Source organism: Drosophila subobscura, chromosome U (assembly GCF_008121235.1).
Source record: "Drosophila subobscura isolate 14011-0131.10 chromosome U, UCBerk_Dsub_1.0, whole genome shotgun sequence".
NCBI lineage: Eukaryota > Metazoa > Arthropoda > Insecta > Diptera > Drosophilidae > Drosophila > Drosophila subobscura.
The window spans coordinates 16,830,219-16,857,824 of record NC_048534.1 but is presented as its reverse complement, the minus strand read 5'-3'; the positions used below and the strand labels follow the sequence as shown (position 1 = coordinate 16,857,824).

Genomic DNA, 27,606 nt, shown 5'->3' with positions numbered 1-27,606 from the left:
TTATTCCTTTATGTCTGCTTCACAGGGAATCTTCTGCACAAACGGTGGCCTATTTGCCAGAGGTCATGGACAAAGAAATGAATGAGCATCTTGAGCTTTTCACCCTACCATCTTTGTTGCCTGGAGACAAGCCACCAGGACTCCACGAGGTCGAGATCCTAGAGCGTTCCCGCAAACGTTGGAACTTTAAAAAGGCAGTGAAAGTGAACTTTTTGAAACAATTGCATGAGGCCCGTGAGCTGACAATGAAGACGAAGTATAAATCCATACTGGAAGCATTCGAGTGGGAGAGTTGGATCGAGCGAGAGGAGTACATACAAGAGTGTCAGAGAATGCGACTCGAGATCGTCATAAAGATGTTTGACAAGCGCGAGAAGGAGATGCATACAGCATCCAAGACACGCATGGAAATGGCTTGCGAGCGCATCGAAAAGAGCCGTCAAAGGGGTCTGCACAAGAACGAGATAGAGTATCAACGTGGCAAACGCCGTAACGACGTACAGCTCGCAAAGACTTCCCGGAGGTGGCAAAAGCAGAGTCCTATGTATGCCTTGGGATCTCCATGCTCCGAGTTCTATGGCCCACTCATCAGGCACGGTGTTGATCCGGCACGACGAAACTTTCCAGGCACTAACCGCAAAGCTTTTGACATCAGGATGGATGACCTGGAGAAGCGCGTGAACGTAAATAACTTGACATGTCCTTTCAGAAAGCTCAAGGAATGGTCCAAACCTAAAAAGTATGTTCAGGAATACGAGCAAAACTTCTGCTCTGATAAAAATTTGCAAAAGCTTTACGAGTCTTTGAAAGGCTTGAGAACGCAAACGGCTAAGGAAAAGGCAGAGCCAAAGTGTCTTCGGAAAAGAAAGAAATTTGCCTCGGGACATGATAAATACGATCAGCAGCCAGTTCACATTCACTTCTATCAGGCAGCGCCAAGACCGGTAGAACAGCCGGAGCCGACAGACATTCAGAAGCAGGCTCCTCATCCACCAACAAGAAGGCCCACAACACAAGCAAAGTATTTAGAGGCTCAGAGGCGACAAGAAGCTTTTGAGAATTTGCTGAACACGCACGAAGGCACCCATATTGGATGGGTCATGCAGTTCCTCTCTGAAGAAATGGCCCGGCTGAAGGAGCATCGAAAGCTCCACTTCTTTACCATTTTGGCCCAGAAAGAGCGATGGCGACGTGAAGCGAATGAAGCAGGATTAAGACAAAAGGAAAACGAAATGAGAAGCCTCTACGAAGAGTTGTTCCAAAAATGTACTGGGGCCCATAATCAGGTTAGCAAAAAATATCTCAACGCTCTTTTAACAACAGATATGCGCCACATAGCAGAGAGCGAGGCGGCCATAACGGTGACCGGTCAGGCTAGGCAAATCGATTCAGATATTCAGAGATGGCTGGAGAGCTTCAAACTCATTCAGACGCCACTAACCTATGCTCCTCTGCGATTGATGCTTCAAGACATGGTCTCCCCAGACGTGAATGCTGCAGTCGATCGTCATGAGAAGTCGCTCATCGCAAATTATGTTATCGAGGAAGTGATATTTGGCAGAGTGTGGGAAGAGCTGGAACCAATCGACATAGCCGGCACTCTGACCAGCGATTTGATTGATCGCCTCATTGACAACGATCTCTATTTGCTCTCCACAGACAGCGAGAGCGAGACGCCTCAGAGATCATCCTGGGACGAGGCTCAAGCCATAATACGCAAACTCATCCGCCAGGCTGTTCCCGGACAACGCTGGAAAGATGAAACCGAACGCATTGTGCACGAGAACCAAAACGATCTGTTTGATGATGTGTTTGCTGAAATCTTGAACAAGATCGATGATCCTGCACTAGTGAAATCCTCCGACCTAATCGCTGTGCGTGCATTTCAATCTCAACGGCGCATTTCGAAGACTGACAATTTTCGAACCATAGATATTGCTAGCCTCCAAATGATCCTAAGTTCTTTGCCAAACTCAGAATTTGAGCGCATGCAAATACTTTCTCTACAAAAAAAGTTAAAAAAGGACAATGTTACAGCAGGATTGAAGACCTTCGATAAGTACCACGAAGATGAAAATGAAGAATTAGATATCTTTATAAAATCAGAGGTGCTCAAACGGGTGGACACAATGGAAGACACGCAAAAAAACCTCCCAGAGGATGTGTTCAGCATCACTGGAGTGATAAATCTAAACGAGGAAGAGGACTTTAAGACGCTCAAACATGAACAAACAGTAAAAGTGTTGTATGTACCATCGGTCAATGAGCTTGTAGCTCCCGGTAGTCTCCATGAGACGGTCTTCGAGGAGGAAGAAGGTGCCGATGGTGAAGAGGAAGCTAGCACTGAATCGAAAGCTAATTCCACACCAAATGTTCTCGGCCTGCATCTAACCTCTAGTGAAAGCAACGAAAATGAGGAAGATGTGGAAGCTGTGGAAGATGTGGAAGCTGTGGAAGATGAGATGAGTCTGGAAGAACATTTTGTCGAGGAACAATCCGGGTCGATAGACGCCAAGACTTACAAGGCGAATTCTCAAGTATTTAAGTTCAGATGATTATTTGAATTTAAATTTTTTGACAGTTGCATATATTACTTACATACATCTAATGTAGCTGTATTGCAAACTTAGAGCAGTACAAAAAATATGTTATATATAAAAAAAGTGTCAAAAAGTGTAAAAAATAATAAACATATGTAAAATAATTTAAAAACCGATATGATGGGATGCCCTATGCAGAACCTCTTAGACGAGAGTGAGATAGAATGTGATAGCAGCGGCGTGGGGCTGCTCCTAAGCCTAGGCGAAAGAAAGCGCGATATAAGATCAGAAACGAAGAAGGTGGAATAGGTAGACGAAAGAACGGCCGCTTCGCTCTCGCTCTCACCTTGAACGGATCCGAATACGAGCCATAGCCGAAAACTGTAAAAGCATTTGCTCTGCTCTGCTCTGCTGTAGTTTTTTCAGGTGCTCAAAACTGCGTGCGAGATGAGAGCAGAGATAATGCAATTTTTTCATTTACTAAGGCTGTTTGTTTTCGGGTGTTTTTGTTGTCTGCTGCAGCAAAGCAGAGCAAATGCTTTTTCGGCTCCGGTCAAAGTGAGAGAGGTAGCGAGAGCATAGCAATATTTTTATTGATATTGCTGTAGTAAATGCGAACGCTGGACGAAATACTTATTGGGCTGGGAAACGCAACAATAACTCAAGACCCATCGCACAATAAATAACGCTTTAAATTTATAACTTAACACTTGACTATTACTTTTATTGAATCATCCGAAAGCACTCTAAGATTCTAAGAGAGGAATATAGAAAATATAATTTAATAGAATGGATCTGTAATATTAGAAACTCAGCTGACAGAGCAGCGCTGTGCCACGGTTAATCCAGTGGGACGTTGGAGTATTTGGATTGCAGAGCAACATCATGGCCACCACAAAGTTGGTACTGTGTCCCGTGGTGGACAGGACACCCCGTCGTTCGGCCGTCTTGTAGAGCGGACACAGATAGTTGTGACGCTCGGGGAGATCGGTGCGCTTGAGCGGCTTCAACCATATCAAGGGCATAGGGTCGAACAGTTCCCTTGGACGCGACTCGGCCAAATATTTGGCCGTGCGATCCCACCGGGCACCCTCCAGGTAAATCCCATACACATAGACTCCATCGGCGGGTGCAGTGATGCCCTGGATTTCGTTCTCCTCCAGCGAGAGGACCTCATAGTCGAAGGCAAGCAGATCTATGGAAATAACATACTTTCGTGCATAGTTCTGCTGGGCGCCAGTGAGGAAGGCCTGAGTGAAGAAGAATCCCGACAGCCAAAAGGTGGAGGGGGCGCCATGGTCGTACCAGTGCTGAAATGAGTATGAACGGAACACATGCGTTTATTACAGCTAACCGTACCAGGGCACCTCTTATCGATTGGCCCAGCAAACAAAAGTCGGCACCCTAGCAGCCGCTCCGTTGCTAACATGCAAAATTCTTCGTTAGCTTACCTGCAGGAATTCCAGGCGGTGCAGAAAGTCGGTTACATAGCTGCCGAGTGGCTTCAGGCTGGGATATGATTTACCAGCCCACATTGCTGGTATCTTCGCAATCAGGACAGACTTATAGACAGCCTCCACAGCGGCAGACATCACCACCAAACCTGTATGGAATAAAAAAGCATCAGTTAAGTTCATAGATATAGGAGGCTGTGCAAGAAACAAAATGCCAAGTTAAAAATTGAAAATATATTTTGTATAAAACAACACGTGAATCCACAAACACTTAAACAATACACTATAAAATAATCTGCAACAAAAACAAAGATAGATTGGCGGAAGCTCACACAAAATGCCTGCACATGAAAAGAAACTGAGAAAGGCCCAAAACCGATTGGCCCTTCTCGAGGAAAAAGAGAAACGAAACAACAATTCAAATGTGGATGATTACACACATTCAACTGGACACCAAAAGAAACATTCGCCAGCTCAGACCAAACGGGTGACATTTAGCAAGCAAAGGTCCCAGGGAGAGTCACCACAGATACCCAAAGATGCCTGTCTGCAGGGGCTCACATCTTGTTTGATCACAAAGTCCACGTCGGATCATCGACTACAGGCCGGTAAGTGCTACAGGAGAGCAGGAATGATCAATCATCTATATCAATATTTATTGCACTTTAGGTGCCAATACCCCTTCCGAGCGATATGCGGGCAGACTGCCGCGTACAGACAGCGAATGCCAGTTGAGGGCAGCAGGAATCGATTTTCTAACAGAACGGGATACGAATATCACAAGCCATGAGGTCAAGATGCGTCCCTCGGTGACGAATTATTCCAACAAATGTGATTTCTTTCCAAAATATGTGGACAAGCGACCATTCAAGGAGCAGGGAACCCAAACGCTCTATAGGTAAGACGGAAGGAACTTTAAATATTTTTAGGTTATTCCTTTATGTCTGCTTCACAGGGAATCTTCTGCACAAACGGTGGCCTATCTACCAGAGGTCATGAGCAAAGAAAGTAATGAGCATCTAGAGCTGTTTGCCCTACCATCTTTGCTGCCTGGAGACAAGCCACCGGGGCTCCATGAGGTTGAGACCCTAGAGCGGGCCCGCAAACGTTGGGAATTTAATAGGGCAGTGAAAATGAACTTAATGAAACAATTGCGTGCGGCTCGGGAGTTGACAATGCAAACCAAATACAAATCCATACTGGAGGCATTCGAGTGGGAGAGTTTTATGGAGCGGGAGGAATACATACAAGAGTGTCAGATGATGCGACTGGAGATCGTCATAAAGATGTTTGACAAGCGCGAGAAGGAGATGCATACAGCATCTAAGTCACGCATTGAAATGGCCTGCGAACGAATTGAAAAACGGCGGCAAGAGGGTCTACGCAAGAACGAGATAGAGTATCAGCGCGGAAAGCGCCGCATCGAAAGCCAGCTTAACCCCACGGTCCGAAAGTGGAAGAAGCAGAGTCCTATGTATGCCTTGGGATCACCATGCTCCGAGTTCTATGGACCACTCATGAGACACGGTGTGGATCCAGCACGCCGCAGCTTTGTGGGCACTAACCGCAAAGCTTTTGATATGAGGATTGATGACCTGGAGAAGCGAGTGAGCATACAGAAACTACAGTGTCCGTTCAGAAAACTCAAGGAATGGTCAAAGCCAAAGGAGAGTATCAAGGAGCACGAGCAGAACTTCTGCTCTGATAAAAACTTGCAAAAGCTCTACGACTCGCTGAAGGGCTTGAGAACGCTGGCGAATAGGCACAAGTCACAGCCGAAATGTCTCAAGAAGCGGCCGATACCAGCTTCGGAGACAGAATCCATTATAGGACAAGAGTTTGAATTTCAAGATCCCAATGCCGCATACGGCGTAATGCGAATCGCCAAGGAAGAGACCGCAGAGATCTCAACGACATACAAAGCACCAACCTTCAAAGGTACCCCTCCGCAAACCGAGGGCTCAGTGTTCAGCAAGCGAGTGCGAGATGAGAGAAGCAGCCAGGAACTAGAGAATCTGTTGCACACGTACGAAGGCACCCACATTGGTTGGGTCATGCAGTTCCTATCCGAAGAGGCGGGACGACTGAAGGAGCTGCGCAAGCTCCACTTGCTATCCATGTTGATGCAGAAAGAGCGCTGGAGACGAGAGGCGGGTGAGGCAGGCTTACGACAGAAGGAGAACGAAATGCGAAAGCTCTACGAAGAGTTGTTCCAGAAGTGCAATGTGGCCAACAATCAAGTCAGCGATAAGTATCTCAACGCCATTCTTACAACAGATATTAACCACATAGCAGAACACGACGCTGCCGAAACTGTGACCGATCTTGCTAAAGTGATTGATGCCGATATCGAGCGTTGGCTGGAGAGCTTCAAGCTCATCCAGACGCCACTCACCTATGCTCCACTGCGACTGATGCTTCGAGACATGGTCTCCCCAGACATGAATGCTGCACTCGATCGCCATGAGAAGTCGCTCATCGTTAATTATATTGTGGAGGATGTGATATTTGGCAGAGTGTGGGAGGAGCTGGAACCAATCGACATAGCCGGCACTCTGACCAGCGACTTCATTGATCGCCTCATCGACAACGATCTCTATTTGTTCTCCACTGACAGCGAGAGCGAAACACCGCAAAAAACTTCATGCCACGAGGCTGAGGCCATAATACGAAAACTCATTCGACAGGCTGTTCCCGGTCAGCGCTGGAAAGATGAAACCGAACGCATTGTGCACGAAAACCAAAACGATCTGTTTGATGATGTGTTTGCTGAAATCATGAACAAGATCGAGAATCCACTACCCGTTTTACCCTCTCAATTGATCAATTTACGTAGAACAATATCAAACCGATCAATCCGCATGACGGACGACATACGTGGGTGGGAGAAAATAGATTACAAGGCAATCAGAGAGCAGCCGTCACAGCCAGACACTGAACTACTCCGCATTCAGTTGCTGAACTTGTTCAAGAGAATGACGGAAGACAAGGTCACCAGGGAGCTGGACACCCTTGACATATACCAAGGGGATGACCACCTAACTGAAGATCGGGATGTACATATAGAAACGCAGGTTTTCCAACATGCTGTTAATAAATCAGAGGACAATGCTTGGGAGCCTGACGCCCAGAAAGCGGCGGAAGTTGAGGCAGAGGTTGAGGTTGAAGAAGAGGCTGAGAATGAGCCTGAAGAAGAACCAGAATCTGAAGAAGGCATTGACATGGAGTTTGAGGACAAACTAGGTGCCTATTATATGTCTGAAGCTGATGATGAGTTTGAAAATGACAACGAAACGGATAATTCCTCGGATCGAATCTACTCGGAGGAACTAGAAGAAGAATTATCAATTCCCAAGGAAGAGCTGACAGAACCGGTTGGCTTGACAAAAGGAAAGAAGTCCCAGGTGAAGATTATTACCCAAGAAGTTGTTACCGAGATTATCGACCAATCCCCGATACAACTTCTTGATCCGGAAGAACATGAGGCGGACCTCAGGGCCGGTGGTTCGGTCTTCAAAACTAGTTTCAACTCGACGGCAAGCCATGTGGCAAGTGAATACAACCTGATCCAGCCCATAGAACATCAAACTTCAGATCAAATACTGCACGAAAAACCAACAACCGCAAAGGAAGTTGGAAAAGTTGTCTCTCGAACAGGGTCGCAACGATCACAGCGATCACAACGTAAATAAGGTGCGAAGGTTTTCTGATTCGCGTGTTGAAAATATTTAAAATAAATATGAGAATTTCATAAACATAAACTCACCCTTGATGCCCTTTTTCAGTGTTATCAAACTCGTGCGGATGGTGTTTAGCAGGACATTGAAGCGCACCATTTCCTGCACCAGCACCGTGTTCATGCTCTGATGGTATATGGTAGGATACTTGAGCAGCGCCGCATCTCGATCGAAGAGCTTGGGTAATTTGTCTAGAATATCGGTGGCCACATTGGTCACCACCTCCTCGGGTGTAAGCGCTTTGGAGTCGTCGCTGTCATCGTGGGAGGCGCTCGTGTCCTTCAGGGGCAATGGGTACAGGGCAAGGAAGGGGGGACTTGTGGGATAAGTGGGTAGGGACAGGTTCTCGGGAAAGCGTCTACTAAGCACTTCTACATAGACCTTTTGTGTTTTCTCCAGTTTCTAAAATGCGGCACAAGCAAACAAATCTATAAAGAAGAAAGCTTCTAACAAGCATTAGCTGGCACTTACACGTCTCTCGTAGAGATCCTGGTTTGAATGTGGCAATTAAAGCGTTAAATTTATTACATTTTATACAAAGAAAATTACTCTGGAAAAGCTTACCCAACGATCCTTTTATGGCAAGCAAGAATGTGTATAAAAAAGCAATTTAAGAGTATTTTCCAAGCCTTAATTTGTGGTCTAAACCTATGCAACTCTCTAAAAGCATGATCAATGATGGACTTACCTGTGTCAGCAGCGTGTGCGAGAGCAGCATGTCCGTCTCCTTTTGATCCCTCATAATGTCCGCATTAGCGTGGAAGCCAAAGATGGCCGGTGACGAGATCTGTGGCAGTTCTCGGGTGTAGTTCATATACAACTCGACTTCCTTGTACACGGGAATATAGTACAGCTCTGACTCGTCGAGGAAGTATGGCTTCTCCAGGTCGATCACCGCGGGGCAGTAGTACAGGTCCAGTATGGTCTTCAGGGTACGCCGATCCCAGTCATCGGTGACACGACCTCCGTAGTTGCACTCGCCCGTGAGATAGCGCAGAGCATCGTAGTTCACCGACTCGTACTGGTTGAGGAACATGCGCAACTGCATCAGGGATATGCGCAGATCGGTCTCGTTGAATTCGTAGGGTATGTTCCAGCCGATCGGACCAAAGGTGCGGCGCTCCTGGATCACAGCATGGAAGAAGCACAGCGAGTAGATCAGCTGCTTGAAGATGCGCGGCTGGGTGCAGGACTCGTACCACTCCGGGTCACTGATCGGATCGCTGAACATCGAACGGAGTATGTTGGAGCGCAGACCCTTGGGCGGTTCGTTGGTCATTTTGATGCCATTCTGCAGCACCACCACCGGGAAATGATCAGCCGGATATGAGGTAAGCCACAAGCGGAAGTCCGGATGCGTCGAGTCTGGCAGCAAGTTCTCGCAGATCTTTTCCAGCATGGGCATAAAGCTGGCTGCCAAATGGCAGTTCTGCAGCACCACCCAATTGCCCATTTTGACACCCTCATCGATCATCTTCATGGCAATGGGACCCTGACCCTGGCCCAGGGACAGAGAGAACAGGCGGTTCGTGCCGAAGCCCTGGTCCTCGGCAAACTTCAACAGCGTGGCCGTGGGATCGGAACCAGGCGTCAGAATGAATATCAGGGGGACACAGCAGTGCGAGTCACCGAAGGAGGCCATCAAATCGAATTGCGGCGGGTCGACAAACTTGGGACCCAGCTCTCCAGACACAAAGTTAAGCACGGCTGGCACCAGTTTATCCGGTCGAAAGACCCGCAACAGCAACAGCTTCTGGAAGACGGAGATGCGCTTGCCCCAGGCAGCGGGTATGTCCTTATTGTCCTGCGGCACTTTCGAATCAAAATACAATTTCCAACTGTTCGGATTCGCAACAAAATCCTCGCGTAAGCCTTTAAAGTTTGGCAAATTGGTCAGCCGGCAGACCTCATCCCAGTTCTGTACGCCCAGCCAGTGGGTGGGATTCTTGTGCGGATTCTCCAGACCAATGCCTCCCGTAAGCAGGAACATCCATTCGGCATTGTCAATCAAGTTATCGTGCTTCATCAGGTTGATGTTCAATATAAGCGAGAACAACAGCTTATCCTGTGGAAAGGCCAAAACCTTTCATTAGAAAGGGAAAAAAAAAGAATACGAAAAAGGGCTACGGATGGTGTGTGTGATTGGGCTCGTTCAGGGTCATCATTTTGGGCTCGTTTGCGCATTAAATGGGTTACAGAAAAACCCAAAAGGTTGCCCTCGGAAATCAAAGCATTTTCCGAAGCAAACCAAGCGGCGATGCCGCTTCTCTGATAGCAATTCCCTTCATTTCTTTCTTTTTGCAAGAGCAAATTAAAAGGCCGGGATCAAAGGTTAGCTCATGGCTGTGGAGCGACAGGAGCCGAGTGGAAGGTGAGGGAAGCAACAGGGAAAGTACAGGGCATGGCATAATTGACTGAAAACAGCATAAAGCTAGGTAGAACTTGTTTGGATTATTATTTCATTTTTTCCCCTTCTTTTAGTTTCCTTTGGCAGGGTACATCCTTTGATTGCAGGCAGCAACGTAATAATGTTATTCGAGTAGCTCGAAACTTGCACAGTGGGAGATGTGAAGGTGGTTTTCGGGTTTTTGAATCACAAATTAGTTTCAAAAAGTGTGGAAATATGGAAAGGAATATGTAATGTCATCAACAATATGTTATAGGTTGGTATGGTATGGAAGATGGCAGCACTTTGCTGCAGAGAATGTGTCCCTCAATCATACGTTAACATCCACTGTAAGTGCAGTGGCAGCCACCGCTGCCCTTCATTGTCAGTTGAAGTGGCATTCGAGTAGAAGGTACTTGGGTAGTTAAAGTACTTAAATATTATTTAAAACCAAGTCAAGTCAAGTCAAGTAGAGCACGAAGCTCAGCCACAAAGCAAATGATACGCAACGACATACGCCTCAAATGTCACATTATTCGATTATGCGCAATTACGGGGCTAACGATGGCTAAAGGGTACGAGCACCGGTCAACGGATGGACGAAGGTTTGACAATAATTGGCATTAGCCATGGGCACTCACACGCTCGAACAGACTGCGACAGATGTTGACGTACAGGCTGTAGGTGAAATGACTCCGCAAGTCCTGCAGGCGGGCCACGATATCGTCCACCTTCTCCGTGTTATCGATGGAGGACATGTACAGGTTGACAAACCAAACCAAACTGTACTGATACATGGGATCAATGTTGGCCAGTTCCACTGAAATACAAAAATGAATTATAATATATGCAGAGTGCTTACAGATATGCCCCTAGATGGTTTACCTATTGTAAAGAATAAGATTGTAGAGTGCTCGGCTATGGGAACATAACTCAATCGGGCAATATCAATTTGCTTTTCGGTGGCCTCCGTAATAATTTGCTTCTCGTTAATGTCATTAGCCAAGGCCTTGGCCGAACTCAATATCTGCACAGCCGTCTCATCTTCCAAGATATTTTCAGCTGATGAAAGCACTTCCAGTATCTGGTCTTCAGTCTCCTTTAACATGCGCTTGTTCTCAGCTCCCTGAACAATTAGATTATTCTTCTCCGCCTCCAAATCGGGACGTTCTCGAGCCACCGTAATGCCCAGCAATTGATCCTGTAAGCCCTGTGTGGTAATCATGAAATTAAGTAGAGTTACCTTGACAGCCACCTCGGGTAGATAATGCGGATTTCGCAGCTTCGTTGTCATATAGAATCTGGAATCAAAAATCGTTTCAAACTTGCATGTTAGGAGCAGAAAATTGAAATATTTCCCCACCTAAAATTATGATTATACTCAATCACAGAGTCGCCCAACTTGATGCAGAGTGTACCGCCCTGCTTGAAGAGCTGCTTCAGCAACACCGACTCCAAAATGGGATCCAACTCCTCGCCAATATTCTCCAGCAGCACGGGCAATCCAAACTGTATGGCATTCTCCATGACGCGAGTGTAGTCCGGCTGATTGAGACGTATCACACAGAGTTTATTGTTCTTCTCGTAGTTCTTAATCCATTTGTTTGCCTGTCCCTGGGGATCAATCATCAGTGGCCAGCGGCGTGCATTCCTGCAACAGGCACACAAATAAATGAATGAACGTAATCGTGTATCTAAACACGCACTTTAAATGATATTACAAATGCAGGCAATTTGTCAACATGCACACAGCATGGACTCCAACAACGAGCCCATCATTTGTTGGAAGTTGGAATATTAAAAAGAGAAAATACCGCATAAATACACATTCAATATTTACGTCAATAATTCATAAGCGTAAATAATTCTATAGAAATGTTTTTGCTCGCATCATGTGGGTAGGTGCATGCATGTACATAAATACATATGTACATACATATGTATGTAATGGGGTCTTCTGTGGTGTGGGTTTTGTGGGTTTTGCAAGGAGAGCAAACCTCTGGCTTCAAATATGCCAATACATCATGCAAACGCAAACGTTAAGCCACAGACAGAACTATATTACAGAGAGAGCGTAGAATGTAATTGTCTTCGAAGGGGTTTTTGAAAACTACTTAACTGTTCTTGGAGTTATGGTCACAAAATTCTACTTTCAACTTTAACTTTAACTAGAAAGCCTTCTTTAAAATGTCTCAAAATGTCTCAAGAAATTCACAAAATATAAAATTCTATCATCCGATTGCCGGCTATAAAGCGTATCAAAATATGAACTCAATAAACTCAGCTAAAATATTTGAAATTTAGATATAATGATTGGTAGATACTTAGCCCCCAATAGGGGGTTTCGGGCGCCTCTGAATAATATGTTCATATATATTTATGGATATGTGTGCATACGGCGATTGCGGCTGTTTGTGTGTGTTTCGAACACAACATATAGAGAGTAGGAGAGAGGGGGGCAGCTATTGCGATAACTCAGAGCCGCAGTGGCAAAAGCGATGGGGGCACTGGCTCTGGCTCTGTGGCTGTGGCAGTGGCATGAAAAGAGTGAGATAGAGCGAGAAAAACAACAATAACTTGCAGCAGTGGCAGTGGCAAACGTTGATGGCGATGGCAATGGCGACGGCAGCGGCCAACACATGACAAATTCACACCGAATACAAATTGCTCGTGCGAATGAATGAACATTTTTGTAAATTGAAAACTTGATGAATGAAAAATATTTGATGGAAAAACAAAAGAGCAATGTCCCGGTCCCGGTCCGATGACGTTGCCGTTGCCGTTGCCACTGCCGGTAGGTGTCCTAGGCCGCTGCCTGTTTCCCGTGCGGGGACCCACGATAAAAAAAAGAAAGCAACAAATTTTATACAACGAATTCCAGCTCAAAACTCCTATACAATAGAATCTCATGCATGGCAGAGGGACGAGGCATTGAGCAGGCTGTTGCCACATGAAAAATTGCTAAAGTTCAGAGCACACCACCCGTGGGAGCAGCCAGAGAGATACGAGTTTTAACTGTTTGTCACAGAATAAAAAGGAAATTTGCACCGAAAAATAGTTGCGAAATAGTAGTCAAATATGCAATTGTGAATCTGTTCGGAATCCGTTGAATGGCGTTGGGGAATTTCACTGCTGCAAACACAAAACACCCAAAAAGAGAATCAATATTTTTGCAGAAAAAGCTTATCAAGTTTCTATTCATGGAAAGAGGAGACTTATAGTATGTTTAGTAAGGCGATTTGCTAGGAATAAAATAAAATATATAAATAGAATTGTTATGGCTTGAAGCTGTCCATTTTATGGGTAATTTAATTAAATGAAGCCCTCCAACTTTCATCTTTTAAAGCTTTGCTTTAATTTGTTCCATTTGCAGCACTTTTCAAGCCATTTCCCATTACTGCTCTCTCTGTCCTCGCTTGAAGCTCATTAAAAATTCGGTAAGGTCTAGAAAACATTGCGAAGAGCGACCCAAAGCGAAGGTCTACAAATTGTTTTTCCCTTTTTCAAATTAACATTATTTAATCAAAGGCATGCCTCGCAAGCCTGCTCCTCTACACCTGATACCCAATCTACGAAAATGGCATTTTATGATGCTAAACTGAGGTAGAGGTAGATGTAGAGCTAGAGTATAGGCTGAGTCAGAGGATAAAGAGTGGGCCAGGGGTCGCCATATGTGCTACGTGTCACCCGGAATATTAAGCAAATGAATGTTAATAGTAAAGACAACACAAGGAGTGAGTTCTATCGAATATCCCAGACACCCTTCTGGGCGCTCTCAGCATATTTGGCCAATACAAATACAAATTCTTCCATAGACAAAAAGCCCCCGAAACTACAATGTTAGTCCCAAAGGATGTACAATCGTGTGCTGCCGCTGCTGCTGCCACCCCTGAGTCGATGTAAAAATTAAACCTAATCCGCTCTGGGCGCACATTAATCAATTGCTTATAGAGGGAGAGTAGTCCTGAAGCAGAAGCAGAAGCTGAAGCAACCCGCATGCCCGGGCGGTCGCGTTTACTCACTCACTTCTGGGGCCCTCAGGTATTTTCGGGCATGCTCCAAATTACTTTGAACACTTTCGTGAAAAGCGGCTGCCGAAGCAGCAGCCAGGAATTTCCTTTATTAAATCGACCAGCGACAGGACGGGAGAGGGCAGACGAAAAACGAAAGACGAAAGACGGGCGACTGGAGATGTGGAGTGGTGTTTGGCCTCGCTCCCTGACCTCAGAGAAACCCACCAGATGCGTAATACACGCATCAAACATGAAAATTCTGCCTCCATCCATCCCCCTTGCAGGGCATCGTGTGCCCTTTGTACTTACCTTGAGCAGCAACCACCGAGCTAGCTACTGGCTGCTGGATGGCGTGTCCTGGCAACGACTCGTTCTGGCCACATGCGGGTGCACCCTCCCTAGCAACACCTACCTACCCCCAGCTCTACTCTGTTCCCATTTGAGTCCGCGTTCCCTTTCCAGTTCTAGTGGCACTGCCACTGCCACGGCTACCGTGCAGCATCCGGTGCTGTTCTCACACTCACTATCGCGACGCCTGCACGAGGCGTATCTTTAATTTTCCTAATATGCGTGAATTCTAACGTTTTATGTTTTGTAATTAGAAAAGAGGCAAAACAAAAACTCCAGCTTCGTGTCGCTGACAGGCATCGGCACAGAAGGAATGAAGCACGCGGACGAGCAAGGCCCCATAATTACCGTGTCAGGTTGTTTAATTGATGCGAACAGAGGGGAGGGATTAGGATTAGATGCCAGATGTTGTCATAACTTTGAGGTAGTAAAAAGAAACTTCTACTAGAAGACAATCTTCTCTTACACTTGAAGAAAATGCGATAGAAAATCGAACATTGAAGGGATTTTCTAAAGATACAAACAAAATTTCTGATGAGCAGAGTTCCTAGTAGCGTTTTATCCGAATTATAAAAGTTTGCATGTAGATTCAGCCCCTCCAAAATAAATAAAAGTAATACTCACTTCATCATAATGGCACTCTCAACGGAGAATGCATCCGTGGGCAGGCCGCAAATATTCCAGAAACGTATCTCCACCGGTTCACCGAGGACAACGGCTAGCTGGAAATCGGGTGAGCAGACGACTCCATAATTTATGCACTTGACGACCCATTTCTTGATTTGTTTGACTCTGAAATCGATTGTAAAGGGTCCTAGGTAGGCCACCACGCCAGAGGAGATCAGCACATCGCCCGTGACGCTCTTGAAGCTGCCCTGCAACATCTTGGCCGTCTCCGACCAACGCGTGCGTTCGCCACCCAAGCCAGAGATGAGCTCCTGGGCGCGCTGCAGTTTCTTGGTGCAAGCTTCATGCTCGGCCAACAGAACGCTGCAAAATTAAAGAAGAAAATATAAATGAAATAGATAAACGTAGATTCCCACTACTTACCCATATTGCCTAAGCTGCTCGTCCAGTATCTTCTGAATGGCCGCCAGATTGGCCTCAACTCTGGCCAATTGTGCCAACTTTTCGTTGAGCGTTTTCATGGCCGCATCATAGGTGGCTTCGGCTTCGGCCAGAGCAATCTTCTTGGGCGCCACAATCTTGGCCACCACATCGTACTTGGACAGGGCAATGACCCAGCGACACAGACCCTCGCAGGCTGTCGAAGCCGTCTTAATCTTATCCGGATCGAATGCCTCATTGTTGAGAATGCGCTGGGCCAGCTTCTTCATCACCTCGTGCGGAATATTATCTTTGTCAAAGTTGAGCAGACTGTCCAGGAATTTCATGTCGCTGAGCACTCGCTTGGAGGGGCCCCAGTAATCCTCAACAGTGCCCACGCCACTCGGATTGGGCACTTTGTCCGGCTTAACATCCTTGAGAATACAAACGGCCTCCATGACAATTCGTACACCAATGGGCGGACTCTTCATTGTCTTGACCACAGCAATGTCCGCCGTTGTTAGGGTATTCAGCGCGGCCAGAGCCGCATTCAAAATGGGCAAGGCTTCACCCAATTTGGCATCGCACTCGTCCTTAATCGTTTGAGCCACAGTCGCCTGCTCCTTGGCCGCCTGCTCGTCCTGCTTGACAATCTCCCTCTGCTCGGCTGCAATATTACTGTCTGCCGTCACTTTGGCCACCTGTTCGGCCACGATTTCCGAGGCTTCTTTCAATTTGGGCTCGAGCGCCTGCAGTTGCTCCTGCATCACGCCCACTTGCTGGGCGGCAATGTCCAGTTGCGAGATGCCCGTCAAGTAGCGATTGCGATTGGTTGTGATGTTGCTAAATAACGAGAAGATAAATTTCACTCAAGGATGCAGATGAGTGCCACTCACTTTCTCTTCTGACTGAGCAGAGATTTGAATGTTTGAATCAGCTCCAAATATGAGGTGGGCGTCACGTAGTTGTATCTGTGCAATCTAGAGAAGAATTTCTCCGAGAGTTTCTGTGTGGAAGTGTGGAACTCCATGCACATGTCAATGGCGGTGCTACGCTCCAGGGCAGTCAGGTCCTCGGTGGAGAGGAAGCGCGTTGAGACAGCCAGCAGGGCATCCTCCGGCCAGGACTGGAACCAATCGATGGTACAGCAATTGACAATAGAAGGGAACTTACGAATACGATTGCGCAGCGCATCGCCAATGGGGGACATGGCCAGCACAATGTGCAGCTGATCTTTACAAGTCTAAGAAGGAAATTTAGTTTAGAAAATTACATAAGAAAGTGAAAAATGTTGTTATAGTTTGTGCTGTGATCCCACCGTAACAAAGAAATTGAATAGCGCCACGGGACTGCCGTCAGTCTGGACAGCCTTATCGCGTTGCTTATCGATCTGCGCCATCTTCTCCACCACCTCGACCTTCTCTTCGTTGGTAAAGAGATTGGGCACCTCGCCAGAGTTGAGCAGATTGTTAATGTCCTCCAGAAACGATTCATCCTTGATCTATAAAGAGTCTAAGGGGGTTAGAGAAACCAAGCCCCAAGGAGGTAGCAGTCCAATAGCCAATTGTATCCCACCTGTACGTCCGTAAAGAGAAAGACGCCGTGCATCTCGGATGCCCCAATTTTGCGTAAGATTGTCTTGATATCCTCGTGATACTCATAGGGACCATACAATCGAGTTATTTCCACTTGAAATAGCTCATAGTCGCATATATGCGAAGCCAGACGAGTCAAGCTCTGGCGTCCGGAGCCGCCGACCCCAATGAGCAGAGCATGACTACGTGGCTGCTTTATGATGCGGCATATGCGCGATAAATGCTCGATGGCAAAGCGGAAAAGCACCAGATTCATGGGTTTCTTCGACATGTTGTTGTACTCCACCAGATAGGCCTCCACCACATTGCGCAACTCCTCCAGATCCTGCACCTCAACATAGTTCTTGGTGTCCGCCTTCGGATTGGTGAAGTCACAGTAAATGAGCTGACGGAAATCGGACTCCTCCAGCCCCTGCTTGCCCTTGCCCACCAGCCGCCCAAACAGCTTCGAGGCATCGATGTTGAACGCATCCTTCACTGTGAGGCAAACGTTCTCAAACAACCAGCTACGATCGGCATCCTCCACCAGCCGATCCCCATAGACACGCAATACCTCGTGCACCCACAACCGACGCATCGAATTCAGGTCCTCCGTGGCCTCCGGCACCGACAGCAGCACACCCTGTATAACCCTAGAGAAATCTCGCAGGTTGAACAGATAATGCGACTTGGCCGGCGTGGGCAGCAGATTCAACTTGGCATCATTGTAAATGGTCAGCGTGGCACTCACAATCTCATCTATGCAGGGATCAAATTCTTTGGAAAAGCCCCTAAAGAAAGGCAGGAAAAGTAAGTATAGCTCGCAATGGAATGCCTTTTGTATGCTCACCTCGTATCCAAATGCCACAGCACAATCTTGCTAAAGATCGTTGTCATTATCTCATTGTTAAAGTCATCGATGGCAACCACATTGAAGAATCGCTGGAATCGTTGTGTCACTGTATTTCCCGTCGAAGGCGGTCCCATGGCCGTAATCATTTGCAGATCTATCAGCTTCATGGGCACAATGTTCTTTCGATCGTACCACATCATGTGATCGAGCATCATGCGTAGCAGCTCGATGGGTGGCTGGGCGCCGTAGTTCTCTTTGAGCGGCATGGACACATCATCCACAAAGATCACGAAACGCTTATTGAGTGGTGGACCGAATACGCCCTTTCGCCGCTTGTCCAGCTTGGACATAATAATGTCCTGTGTCTGATTGGCCGAAGTCTGTGCTGAGAAGCTGATCAGCAGCGGCTTGTAGGTATTCAAGTCCATTCGCTTCAGCATGTAATCGATCACATAGACACTCTTGCCCGTTCCTGTGGGTCCAACCAGCATCAGGGGCTTGGCATGACGCACCAGCAGATCGAGAATGGCGCCAATGCGAACGCTTTCGTTGGTTTGAATTATGATCTGATTGACGGGTATGTCTCGGGGTATGGGCGCAGCCGAGTTCACGTCATCCTGCCAGGGCTTCCACTTGCCCTTGCCCTCTTTGATAAACCGATAGTCGAAGACTGATCCCTGCTTTGGTATGGGGAATATAAAAGGCTTCGACAGCACATCCACATAGAGGTCAGGTGTGACGCCATAAATTTCGTACAGGTTCTCCGGGAATGTCTTCTCCATCAGAGCCCGAAAGACAATGTTGAACTTATCCCGGCTGGTGGCATCCAGTGATCCGCCGAGCGACCAAACGGCTGAGAAAAGGAAAGTCCCCTCGACTTGGGCTCGGAAATCCAAGTCCGATATGCTGGCCACGTACTTTTCGTCCTTGAAGTCATCGATGTAGCACTCGAAGAAGTTCATGAGGCTCACCATCAGATTGGCATCCGAGGTGGGTGCAATCTCCCTCAGACTCTTTCGCACAATGTACAGCAGGAGCGGACAGAAGCGCGAGATCATGGAGGAGATCAACTGCTTGCTTACCTTGTGAAACGCAGGGGGCAAGGTGTTCTTCCACGAAGCCACCAATGGCTCCCAGCCCAAGGAGCTGGGCTCCAAGTAGATCATGCCACAACGCGACACTGTAGCGGGCGAGGCCACCTCCAAGTCCATGGGCTCGAATATCAGATTTGTCGTGTTCGACAGTTGAATAATCTCGCCGGACATCAGGCACAGCTTCTTGTTGTCATCGAGAACTGTGTTCATGTTCTCGATCCAAATGGCATCCACGGGCCCGTCGAAGATCAGCCACTTCCTATCGGGACTATCGGACACGGCGAATATGCGATAATTGACGGCCAGAATGCCATCGCTCCACTCGTGGGAGACTGCATCAAACTGTCCATAAAGCTGACCCATGGTAATGGCCTTCGGATTGATGATTGTGTAAATGGCTTTGTTTTCGGAACCATCCTATAAAGATTGGTGGTTAAGTATGCAGCATCTACTATACCCTTTGCACCTACCCTTTTCTCCATGCACTCCAGAGCCTCTGCTAGGACGCGATATGTTGTCGACTTGCCACCAAATGGATAACCCACCAGCATAAGTCCATGCCGCACCACAATCATTTCATAGAGCTGACAAAGGAGTGAGAAATATTTCAGAATACAATAAAGGAAACTTCGTTCTGGTTTACCCACCTGTTGGACCTTCTCCAGAACAAATGGCGTGCACTGTTTGTTCAACTTTTCGCATGCCAATTTGGTGCACTCATTAAAGACAACATAATCGGCTTCTGGCAACGTTACGCCCGGGAACAAATCCGATGTGATGCCCTGGAAAAGTGGAATGTCCTGATTGAGGAACTTGGGCAAGTTGACATCTTTGATGGAGCGAAGAACGAGTATGTCCTCGTTCTCATTGCGGTAACGCAGCTTCAAAGCGCCCGCTGCCTTCAGCACAGACTTGACAGCCCGCATGCCATAATCGTAGTGACATTGAGTACTCAACTGCTCGGAGCACAGACGATAGGTGGCCACAATCTTCACGGAGAGTGGTTTGGCCGTGAGGAAGCCATAGGAGTACAGTTCAATCTCAGAGATGAGAGCATAATCCGGCACCATCATGGCCACAGAACGGAAGAGGGCCTAAAAAAGGGAAAGAAAAGTAATTTCAATCAAAGAAATTTCAACCGAAAGATCGTAACCCTACCTTCAAATTATCAGGCAACTCCGAGCGACCAGCATAGCCAGGATTCATTGTGATGAACACGGCGCAAGTGGGGTCCAGTGTGAGGGTGGTGCCCTCAAACACCAATGTGGGACTGCCCGAGTTGATGCCCCGCTGGATGGTCATAATCTGCTGGGCCACAACGGACAAAACCTCGAGATCGATGCGATTGAATTCGTCAAAGCAGGACCAGGCGCCACAAGAGGCCAGACCCTTGAAGAACTTGCCCAGGGCCAGATAATCCAGCCCGTCGGAGCAGTTGAAGACCACACACTGCTTAGCCACGGCCTTGGCCAGATCCTTGGTGGTCTCCGTTTTGCCAGTGCCCGCAGGCCCTTCGGGTGCACCACCCAAGTGGAGATTCAAGGCAGCGAACAGCGTGCGATAGCAACGATCCGTCAGTGGGGTGACCACGAGTCGAGTGGTGTTGCCCAAATACTCATAGCCGTACGGCAACGAACAGTTTATCATTCGCGTATCCAGGTTGTTGTCCTCCCAGTAGTAACGCAGCTGGCACAGCCACTGGAAGTCCTGTAGATCCTCCACCTCCTTGTCCACAATGTCTGCTAGGACATCCCGGGCATGCACATCCAACACCACAAGGGCGCCCAGTGTGATGCGGTTCTGTGTGTTTAGATCACCGCGGACAAGATCAACGATTTTGTTGATTTGCTGAATGCATTTTTGCAGATATTTGGCCAGGTTGCCCTTGGGGTCGTCACTCTCGAAGCACTCGGTAATCTCCAGCGTCCAGTAGGTCAGCGATATGGACTGCACACACTGCCCCGGCCAGGTGAGCACCCACACATTGCGCAAAATCTTCAGATAGCTGTAGAAGGCCTCGGACATCTTGTGGTGTATGCTCTTCTTCATATCGATCTCCAGCTCCAGCAGCCACTTTTCGACCTGTCCGCGGGCCTTGGACGTTGAGATAACGTCCACCAGGACCACCTCCTCACGCTCCGAGGAGCGCATGGCCGTTACATCCAATTCCTCGGTGAAGTTGAGTGTGGCAATGCCCTCGAAGCACTTCTTCAGATGCGGCTGGACGCGCGTTGGGTCCTTCGTCTCGGAAAGTATTTCCAACAGCTCGTCGTTGGACAGGAAGAAGAAACGTGGGAAGTACAGACGCTTCTTCTCCAAATAGGCATTGAGACCCTTTTGGATAATCTCCAGCAAGCTGTATGCCTTCTTCAGCTTGTCATTCATCTTGTCGATTTGCACAACGGTCATGACACGTGGATCCGAGGCCACCTGCTTCATCAGCTCCTTCCATATCTACACAAAACCACAAAGAGAAGCAATGGGATGCCAAAATCTCGCAAGGGATGGGGCACGAAGGCACACACTCACCTTATCGACGGCACTGAAGCGCCGCCCCTCCTCGGGCATCTGTTGCTGAATGTCCGGACTGCTGAATATGGGCTCCAGGTACATCCAAGTTGCCTGCACCCGCAGCCATTCGTCCAGGATCTCCTGCAGCAGCATGAGCTTGGCCTCCCACTTCCTGCAAAAAGACCAACAATGGTTAGCATGTGTGACTTGTGTGCCTCTGGCATTGACAGCTCAATAAATGGATGGAGCATATGTATCGGCAGGCCAGGGCGACACTTTGATTGCACTCTACAACTCCCAGTGGTTAGAACTGCTTCTAATCCTCAAGGAGTTGCGGAAATATACTTACAATATCTCCGCCTCGAATGGCTTGATGTAGGGTGAGCTCTTCATCGTTTGCGTCTTGATGATTTGATCGTCCAGCAGTATTTGTATATCATCCACGGAGGACAGCTTAAAGGTTCCAGAGTCCCTGTGGGAGACATTTCAATTACAGTAACATGACCATGGCAAATCCCCTCTCCCTCCCCGAACTGTGGTTACCTGTACGGCGAAATGGTAAACTCAACGCCCTCCCATTCGTTGACCATCTTGGCCATGGCCTTCTCCAGGTTGTTCTCTTTGGTGGCACTCTCCGAAATGGCCTCGAACTTGGGCACATACTCATCCAGCTGGTACTCGATAATCTTCTCGAGCGTCAGCTCCGGCGATACCTTAATGGGGAAGCCAATAATCTCGGACACTTGCTCCCAATGGCGGCCCTTCATGCCCGGATTGCCCAACGTATTGATGATTGGCATGTGCTCCCGGAAGGCCTCAATCTGCTCCTTAACATCGAGTATCAATTGCATTGTGGTGGGGTGTTCTCCCATTTGTTTCTCCAGCTTCTGGATGATGCGATGGAAGTTGGACACATCCGTGTCGATCTCGTCGGGATCGAAGGATCCCACTTGAGAGAGCATCCACTGGTCATACTTGTCCATAAAGTCTTGGCCGGCATCAAAGAGGTTCTTGTAGGGCTTCAATTGATCGTGGGCCTTCTTGCGCATCGGATACTGCGAAAGATCCCAGCCATATGAGGTTTCCTCCTCGTTGATCTGATCGATGGTCTCCATGGCCTGAATCAGCCGCTGATCCAATAGGTTGGCCCTCTTCTTGTACCGCTGCAGCTGTTTGATGTCGCCCCATGTGTCGTAGGCCTGCACCTGCTCGTAGTAGTTCTGCAGTTCGCGTCGGAACAGATCGATGCGCTTCTTCAGCAGCTCCTGGTACTCGATCATCTTCTCGGCTATGATGCCGCGATGCTGCTCGAATACGGACGGCAGCTTCAGGTACCACTGGAAGGAGTTGCTGTTGTTTTTGATCTCAAGCGGCGAGTAGAGTGTGTGATCCATTAGCCACAGAATTTCAGCCATGTTAACCTTCAGACGAGCCTCCATCTCGGGCACAAGATTCTCCTCTGCGTGGACCACATAGGCCTTCAGTTCCATCAACTCGGCGGTGTCTTTGGGCACAGTCAGGGCCTTCTTTGCTATGGCATCGTACTCCTTGCCCAATCGGGAGATTCTCTGCTGCTGATCGGTCACCATACGGGCGAGTAGCTCGTTCTGCAGATGTCTCGCCAGTGTCTCAAGATGCATGATAAACTTCTCGCGATGGAACTCGTACAGACCCATGCGGATAACGCTCCACACCTCCCTGGCAATGCGATCCTCCTTCTCCTTGTACTCGTACACCATTTCTGAGTACTGATTGAAGGTGGCATCGCCATCCATAAAGTTGGCCACACGTTCCGCATCGATGCCGTTGATGAGATCAATGAACTGGTCAAAGTCTTGCAATCGCAGCTCGGGACCAATGCGCTGTTCCTCCAAGAGCGAACAAATCCGATTCTTTGTATCCTGCACAATACTGTCCGGCACGGCGGGTGTGAGGTACATCTTCTTGGATATCACCAGATCCGTGTAGAGCTTGCTCTCAATGCGCGGCATCATGGTAACACTCAACACAATTGAATCGATGACACGCAGCAATTCGCTTTGGATCTTCGAGAAGCCGGGATTAAAGCTGATGGTATCCTCATCGCTAAGCATCACAGAGATTTCAAAGCCAGGATTCAAATGCTGTCAAGATGAGGACTCTTCGTTAATCCATTGAAACCCAAGAACTTCGTTAAAAGCTCACCCCGAAATCGCAAACAAAGTCGGCAAAGGCCTTCAGACTTCTGATGCAGATGTCCTCCAGCTGCTGGGTCATCAGTGCCGCCACGCAGTTGAAGAAACGCTTGACCAGAGTCACTCTTCGTATATCCGGCAACTGTCCGCGCTTGCTGGCCTTCAGCAGCGTCGAGTGTATCTCGCCAAACCATGTCTCATCCAGCAAAGTCTTGACTTTATCGATATGCGCCCCACACAGGTACTGTCAGGAAACAATGTGAAGGTACATAGATTTCTGGGGTAATCCCTACGCCAAGCTTACCACAAAACCGAACAATGTGTACGGTCCCTCAGCCTTGCTAAGCTCCTGAATGTCGACCAATGTCTTGTTGATATATTTCATGCTCCATAGCTCCAAAATGCTGGCCACGCTTCGGTGTATGCTGAACAGCGTTTTCATCAATCGATTGCGATTCTCGTCATAGCTGCAGGAGATAGGAGGATAGCAGCGTTAGTTGGGTGGTATGCTATGCAAATTATCTGCGTCTTCGTCAAAACTTTTCACTCGAGGTACCTCGTCACAGCCCATTAAGCAGTGCAGGCAACCGCAACCATCCTGCCGCCAGAGGCATTCTTAATGATGCCGAATGCTCAAAGGGCCATCAATTACCGAACCTCACACGGCTGTGGGGCTTCTATGTATCGATAGGCCGCCGCGTCGCCCAATTTGCCAGGCGTCGACCCACATAGAAGACCCTGATAAGAAAACACAAAACGAACCGAAAACCTAACCAAACTTTGTATCATGTGCGAATTAGAGATGGGTGCTTGTGGGAACACATGCTGTGTGAGATGGGAGAAGAAGAGGAGCAGATAGCGCCAGTTAAATGCTATCGATCTTCTTGGCACCGCGTGTCACGAAACTTACTCATCGCTAGCCTACACAACTATAAACTCAAAATGCGGTGATGTATCCCAAAATAACCGCCCAGCCACACCTACAACCACACCCACAACACCCACCACACCAAGCGGCTTACTACTCAGTGTCAGAAACAAGTTCAATTCATTTTTAAGCATATCCTTTTTGCAATTTATGTCTCTCCCCCTTGTGCGCTCCTGCTCAACCAAATCCCAGCCCAAAAACTCGCAGCAAGCAGCTTCTTCCGTCTTCTCCAGTCTTGCACCTCTCCCTTCCCCTCCCCCAACTTTCAGTCAGCTTACTGTTGCTCATCAAATGTCAAACCAATACACAGGAGGACTTAACTTTCTGTTGCCGCTGCTTTTGCTTTTGTTTGGAATACCACACCCTTTGGAGAGGTATTGATGATTTTACAAGGTGTTTGTAACGAAGACCCCCCTGTCCCCCCTGACCATGCATATGTAAGAGCACATTCTGGTTATGTGCTTTAAGAATAATGAGTATCAAAGTACTGAATTACTAAGTTTAAAAACTAACTATAGAGTACCCAAATCGGCATAGCATTTGTAAGCTTAGATCCATGCATCTTTAGGGTATCTTTCTAGTGTATCTTTGTTTTTGTTATTGCCTTGGCCCTGAGATGCTGTGCGCTGTGCTGTGTGGTGGCTGCCTTTTCCATTTCCGTGGCATTGTAGTTGAAAAAGTGCGGTTAAAAAGTTTTTGGCACGCCGCAAAGCGATTTCTCGCGTTTTCCCCATTGCAAGAAGCTTTTAATAATGTCGCTCGACTTTCGTTATTTTCACTCCCAGAGAGCAAGCTGAATGAAGGGCAACTTTTGCCAGCGCATCACTCTGCTGCCGCAAATCGAGTTGAAGTTATTTTCATAAGATTTCGCGCTTTCAAAGGGCGGCAATTCATTTCATAAAAATCGTATTGAGATGTTAATCCACAATGAAGCCAGCACATGTTCCACATATGTGCGTATGAATGTGTGGGCGGAATCCGTATCCGGTGTGCTCGACTGTTTGTGTGTTTGTAATTGCATGTCAATTGCACGCTTCTTTTCGGGGAGGGGGCGTGAAAAAGGAAAAGCCCCAACGCTGGCATTCAATTATGGTAACTTTTTCTTTCATTTATACTTTTTTTTTGTGCTGTTTTTGCTGCTGTTGTTGTTGGCTCATTCTGAGCGCACAATTTACTTGATGCTGATGCGGGTGCTGGTGCGCTGGTAGAGGTACGTCTGTGTATGGCTATAATTTATTTTAATTAAAAAAATGAATCCCGCACTTGCTGTGGAAGGTCGAAGTTAATTTTCGCTTCCCAATTCATGGCAAAAACTTTTGAAATGAAAATTCAAAGCTTAAAAAAGAGATTATAGATCGTGCATCAAATGACAGGATGGTGGAAAATCGTATTTTTTCGGAGTTAATCACAAACTTGACTAGTTTTTTATGGTTAGGTAACTTTTCCCGCACTTTTTCTAACAAAAACTCACCGAAAACGCCAATGGTTTGTCAGTAGTCGCACTTCGCGACGCTCAGCAGTTTCGACATGGCCAGTGGTACCCTCTTTAGTCAGCCGATCGAGTGCCGTGTGACGCAAAACATAATCCACGACGGCCTTCTTCATGGCAAACACATAATCCGCACGCACCTCGGCAATGTTCTCATTCAGTGCGGTTTGCCATTTGTTCAGAAAGGCCGGCACCAGATCCGTAATCCTACAAAGAAACTGGATAATGGAATGCAATATTTATGGGGAAGATTGCTCGCACCTTTTTAGAATCTTTCGGTTGAGCGGCGACACGTGGATCGTGTCGATGCCATGCTTGATGTAGTAATAGTAGCGAAGGGTCTCCTTCTCGTCCTTGTCGGGAAAGGGTATCTGGCACTGGCCCACCTGCTGCGCCTCCTGATCATCGTCCATGTGCAGTATCAACTCGACCAGTTTCCGGCGGAAGTGCTCGCGCTCCACCCGCATTGCCATGTAGTTGGCTTTGCCCCTCCGCTCGCCCACCGCTTTCTTTTCCTCCCGCTTGCGACGGACACGCTTTTTGGGGCAGAGTATGCTGTCGGGCAGATCGGAGAGCATTTTGCCATCCAGTAGCCCACTCGTGCACTCCGGCATATTCAGTTCGTACCAGAGACGGCGGGATTTGTACTCGGGATTGGCCTTCGACTGGAGGATGCTCTGCAGCACGTCCGGCTTTGGCCTAGTGTAGAGCATTTTGGACTTTTCGCATATGCGGCGGGCGCCGCAAATGGACGTAGAGCTGGGTATATTCATATCCCTATTGGGATTCTGTCGGTTCTGCATGTTGCGGTCTGTAAATAAAATCAAATTTGAATTTTAATTTTAATTATAACCGGTTCGTCAGGATGGTGGTTATAGACTTGGCTAGTTTCTCGGTGGCAACGCCGGAAAGAGGTAACATCGATTTCGATAGTTGCAGAGTCCTCTGCTACAAAATACCCACTACGGGACGAATATTCATCTAAAATTTTGGAGTTACTGTGTAGTTACTATGTTAACAGGTCTTTTAAATAAGCTAATGTTGTGGTGTATAAATTCATCAATCTCATAAAATTATAGTTTTAGCGCTGAGACTTTTCACTAGCTAGTAATATTAAATAGAACATAAAAATCGAGGAAAATAATTTAAGATTCACAGTATATTTACAGTATATTTTAAAAATGCAAGGGTATATTTCGGTATATTTCCGAGGGTCTTTCGGTATATTTGATCGATAATTCCGCGGTCACACTGGTACCGATTAAATAACAAAAAAAAAGCCGGAAAATTAGTTAAATTTTAAGTAAACTTAAATTAAATTTAAGTAACCGACTTACCAGTCGTAGTTAGTTATATTGCAGCACACAAAATCGTTGATTTAGTACGCGCCGCAACGCGTTTTTTCCGCCTTTTTTTTATCCGAACATACGAACGTGTTGAAAACAAAATGCAAATGCC

At 47.4% G+C, this 27,606-nt stretch overlaps 2 protein-coding genes across 9 annotated transcripts in view; one reads left to right on the top strand and one right to left on the bottom strand.

Annotated features, from left to right (window-relative positions):
- LOC117901463 (cilia- and flagella-associated protein 91-like) overlaps positions 1–7,745 on the top strand; it is an 11,993-nt gene extending 4,248 nt beyond the window's left edge. For 2 of the 5 annotated variants that reach the window (XM_034812220.1, XM_034812222.1), the window contains exons 3-4: positions 26–482; positions 5,407–7,745. In XM_034812220.1, the coding sequence (XP_034668111.1) occupies positions 26–482; positions 5,407–7,686 (2,737 nt within the window). In that variant the 3' untranslated portion in view covers positions 7,687–7,745. Of the gene's footprint in view, positions 1–25; positions 1,404–4,174; positions 4,603–4,663; positions 4,893–4,949 lie in introns of those variants that run through there. The other 3 variants (XM_034812221.1, XM_034812223.1, XM_034812224.1) reach the window with 3 other exon arrangements.
- Positions 3,241–27,606, bottom strand: LOC117901462 (dynein heavy chain 7, axonemal). Of its 4 annotated transcripts, XM_034812215.1 has the most exons (26): positions 27,486–27,606; positions 26,410–26,959; positions 26,131–26,355; positions 24,036–24,198; positions 23,742–23,975; positions 22,101–23,680; positions 21,907–22,029; positions 21,576–21,729; positions 20,205–21,500; positions 19,694–20,140; positions 19,517–19,630; positions 17,950–19,463; positions 17,101–17,890; positions 16,844–17,026; positions 16,422–16,768; positions 15,529–16,368; positions 15,103–15,468; positions 11,481–11,768; positions 11,003–11,418; positions 10,759–10,937; positions 8,420–9,796; positions 8,296–8,304; positions 8,203–8,220; positions 7,761–8,133; positions 3,992–4,143; positions 3,241–3,850 (listed from the first exon to the last, which is right to left on the bottom strand). In XM_034812215.1, the coding sequence occupies exons 2-26, from the start codon at positions 26,949–26,951 to the stop codon at positions 3,344–3,346; spliced, it is 12,237 nt and encodes a 4,078-aa protein (XP_034668106.1). In that variant the 5' UTR covers positions 26,952–26,959; positions 27,486–27,606; the 3' UTR covers positions 3,241–3,343. The 4 variants fall into 4 exon arrangements, with proteins under 4 accessions (XP_034668106.1, XP_034668107.1, XP_034668108.1 ...); XM_034812216.1 differs by lacking the exons at positions 8,203–8,220; positions 8,296–8,304 and having other exon boundaries at positions 7,761–8,010; XM_034812217.1 differs by lacking the exons at positions 26,131–26,355; positions 26,410–26,959; positions 27,486–27,606 and adding an exon at positions 24,384–24,508.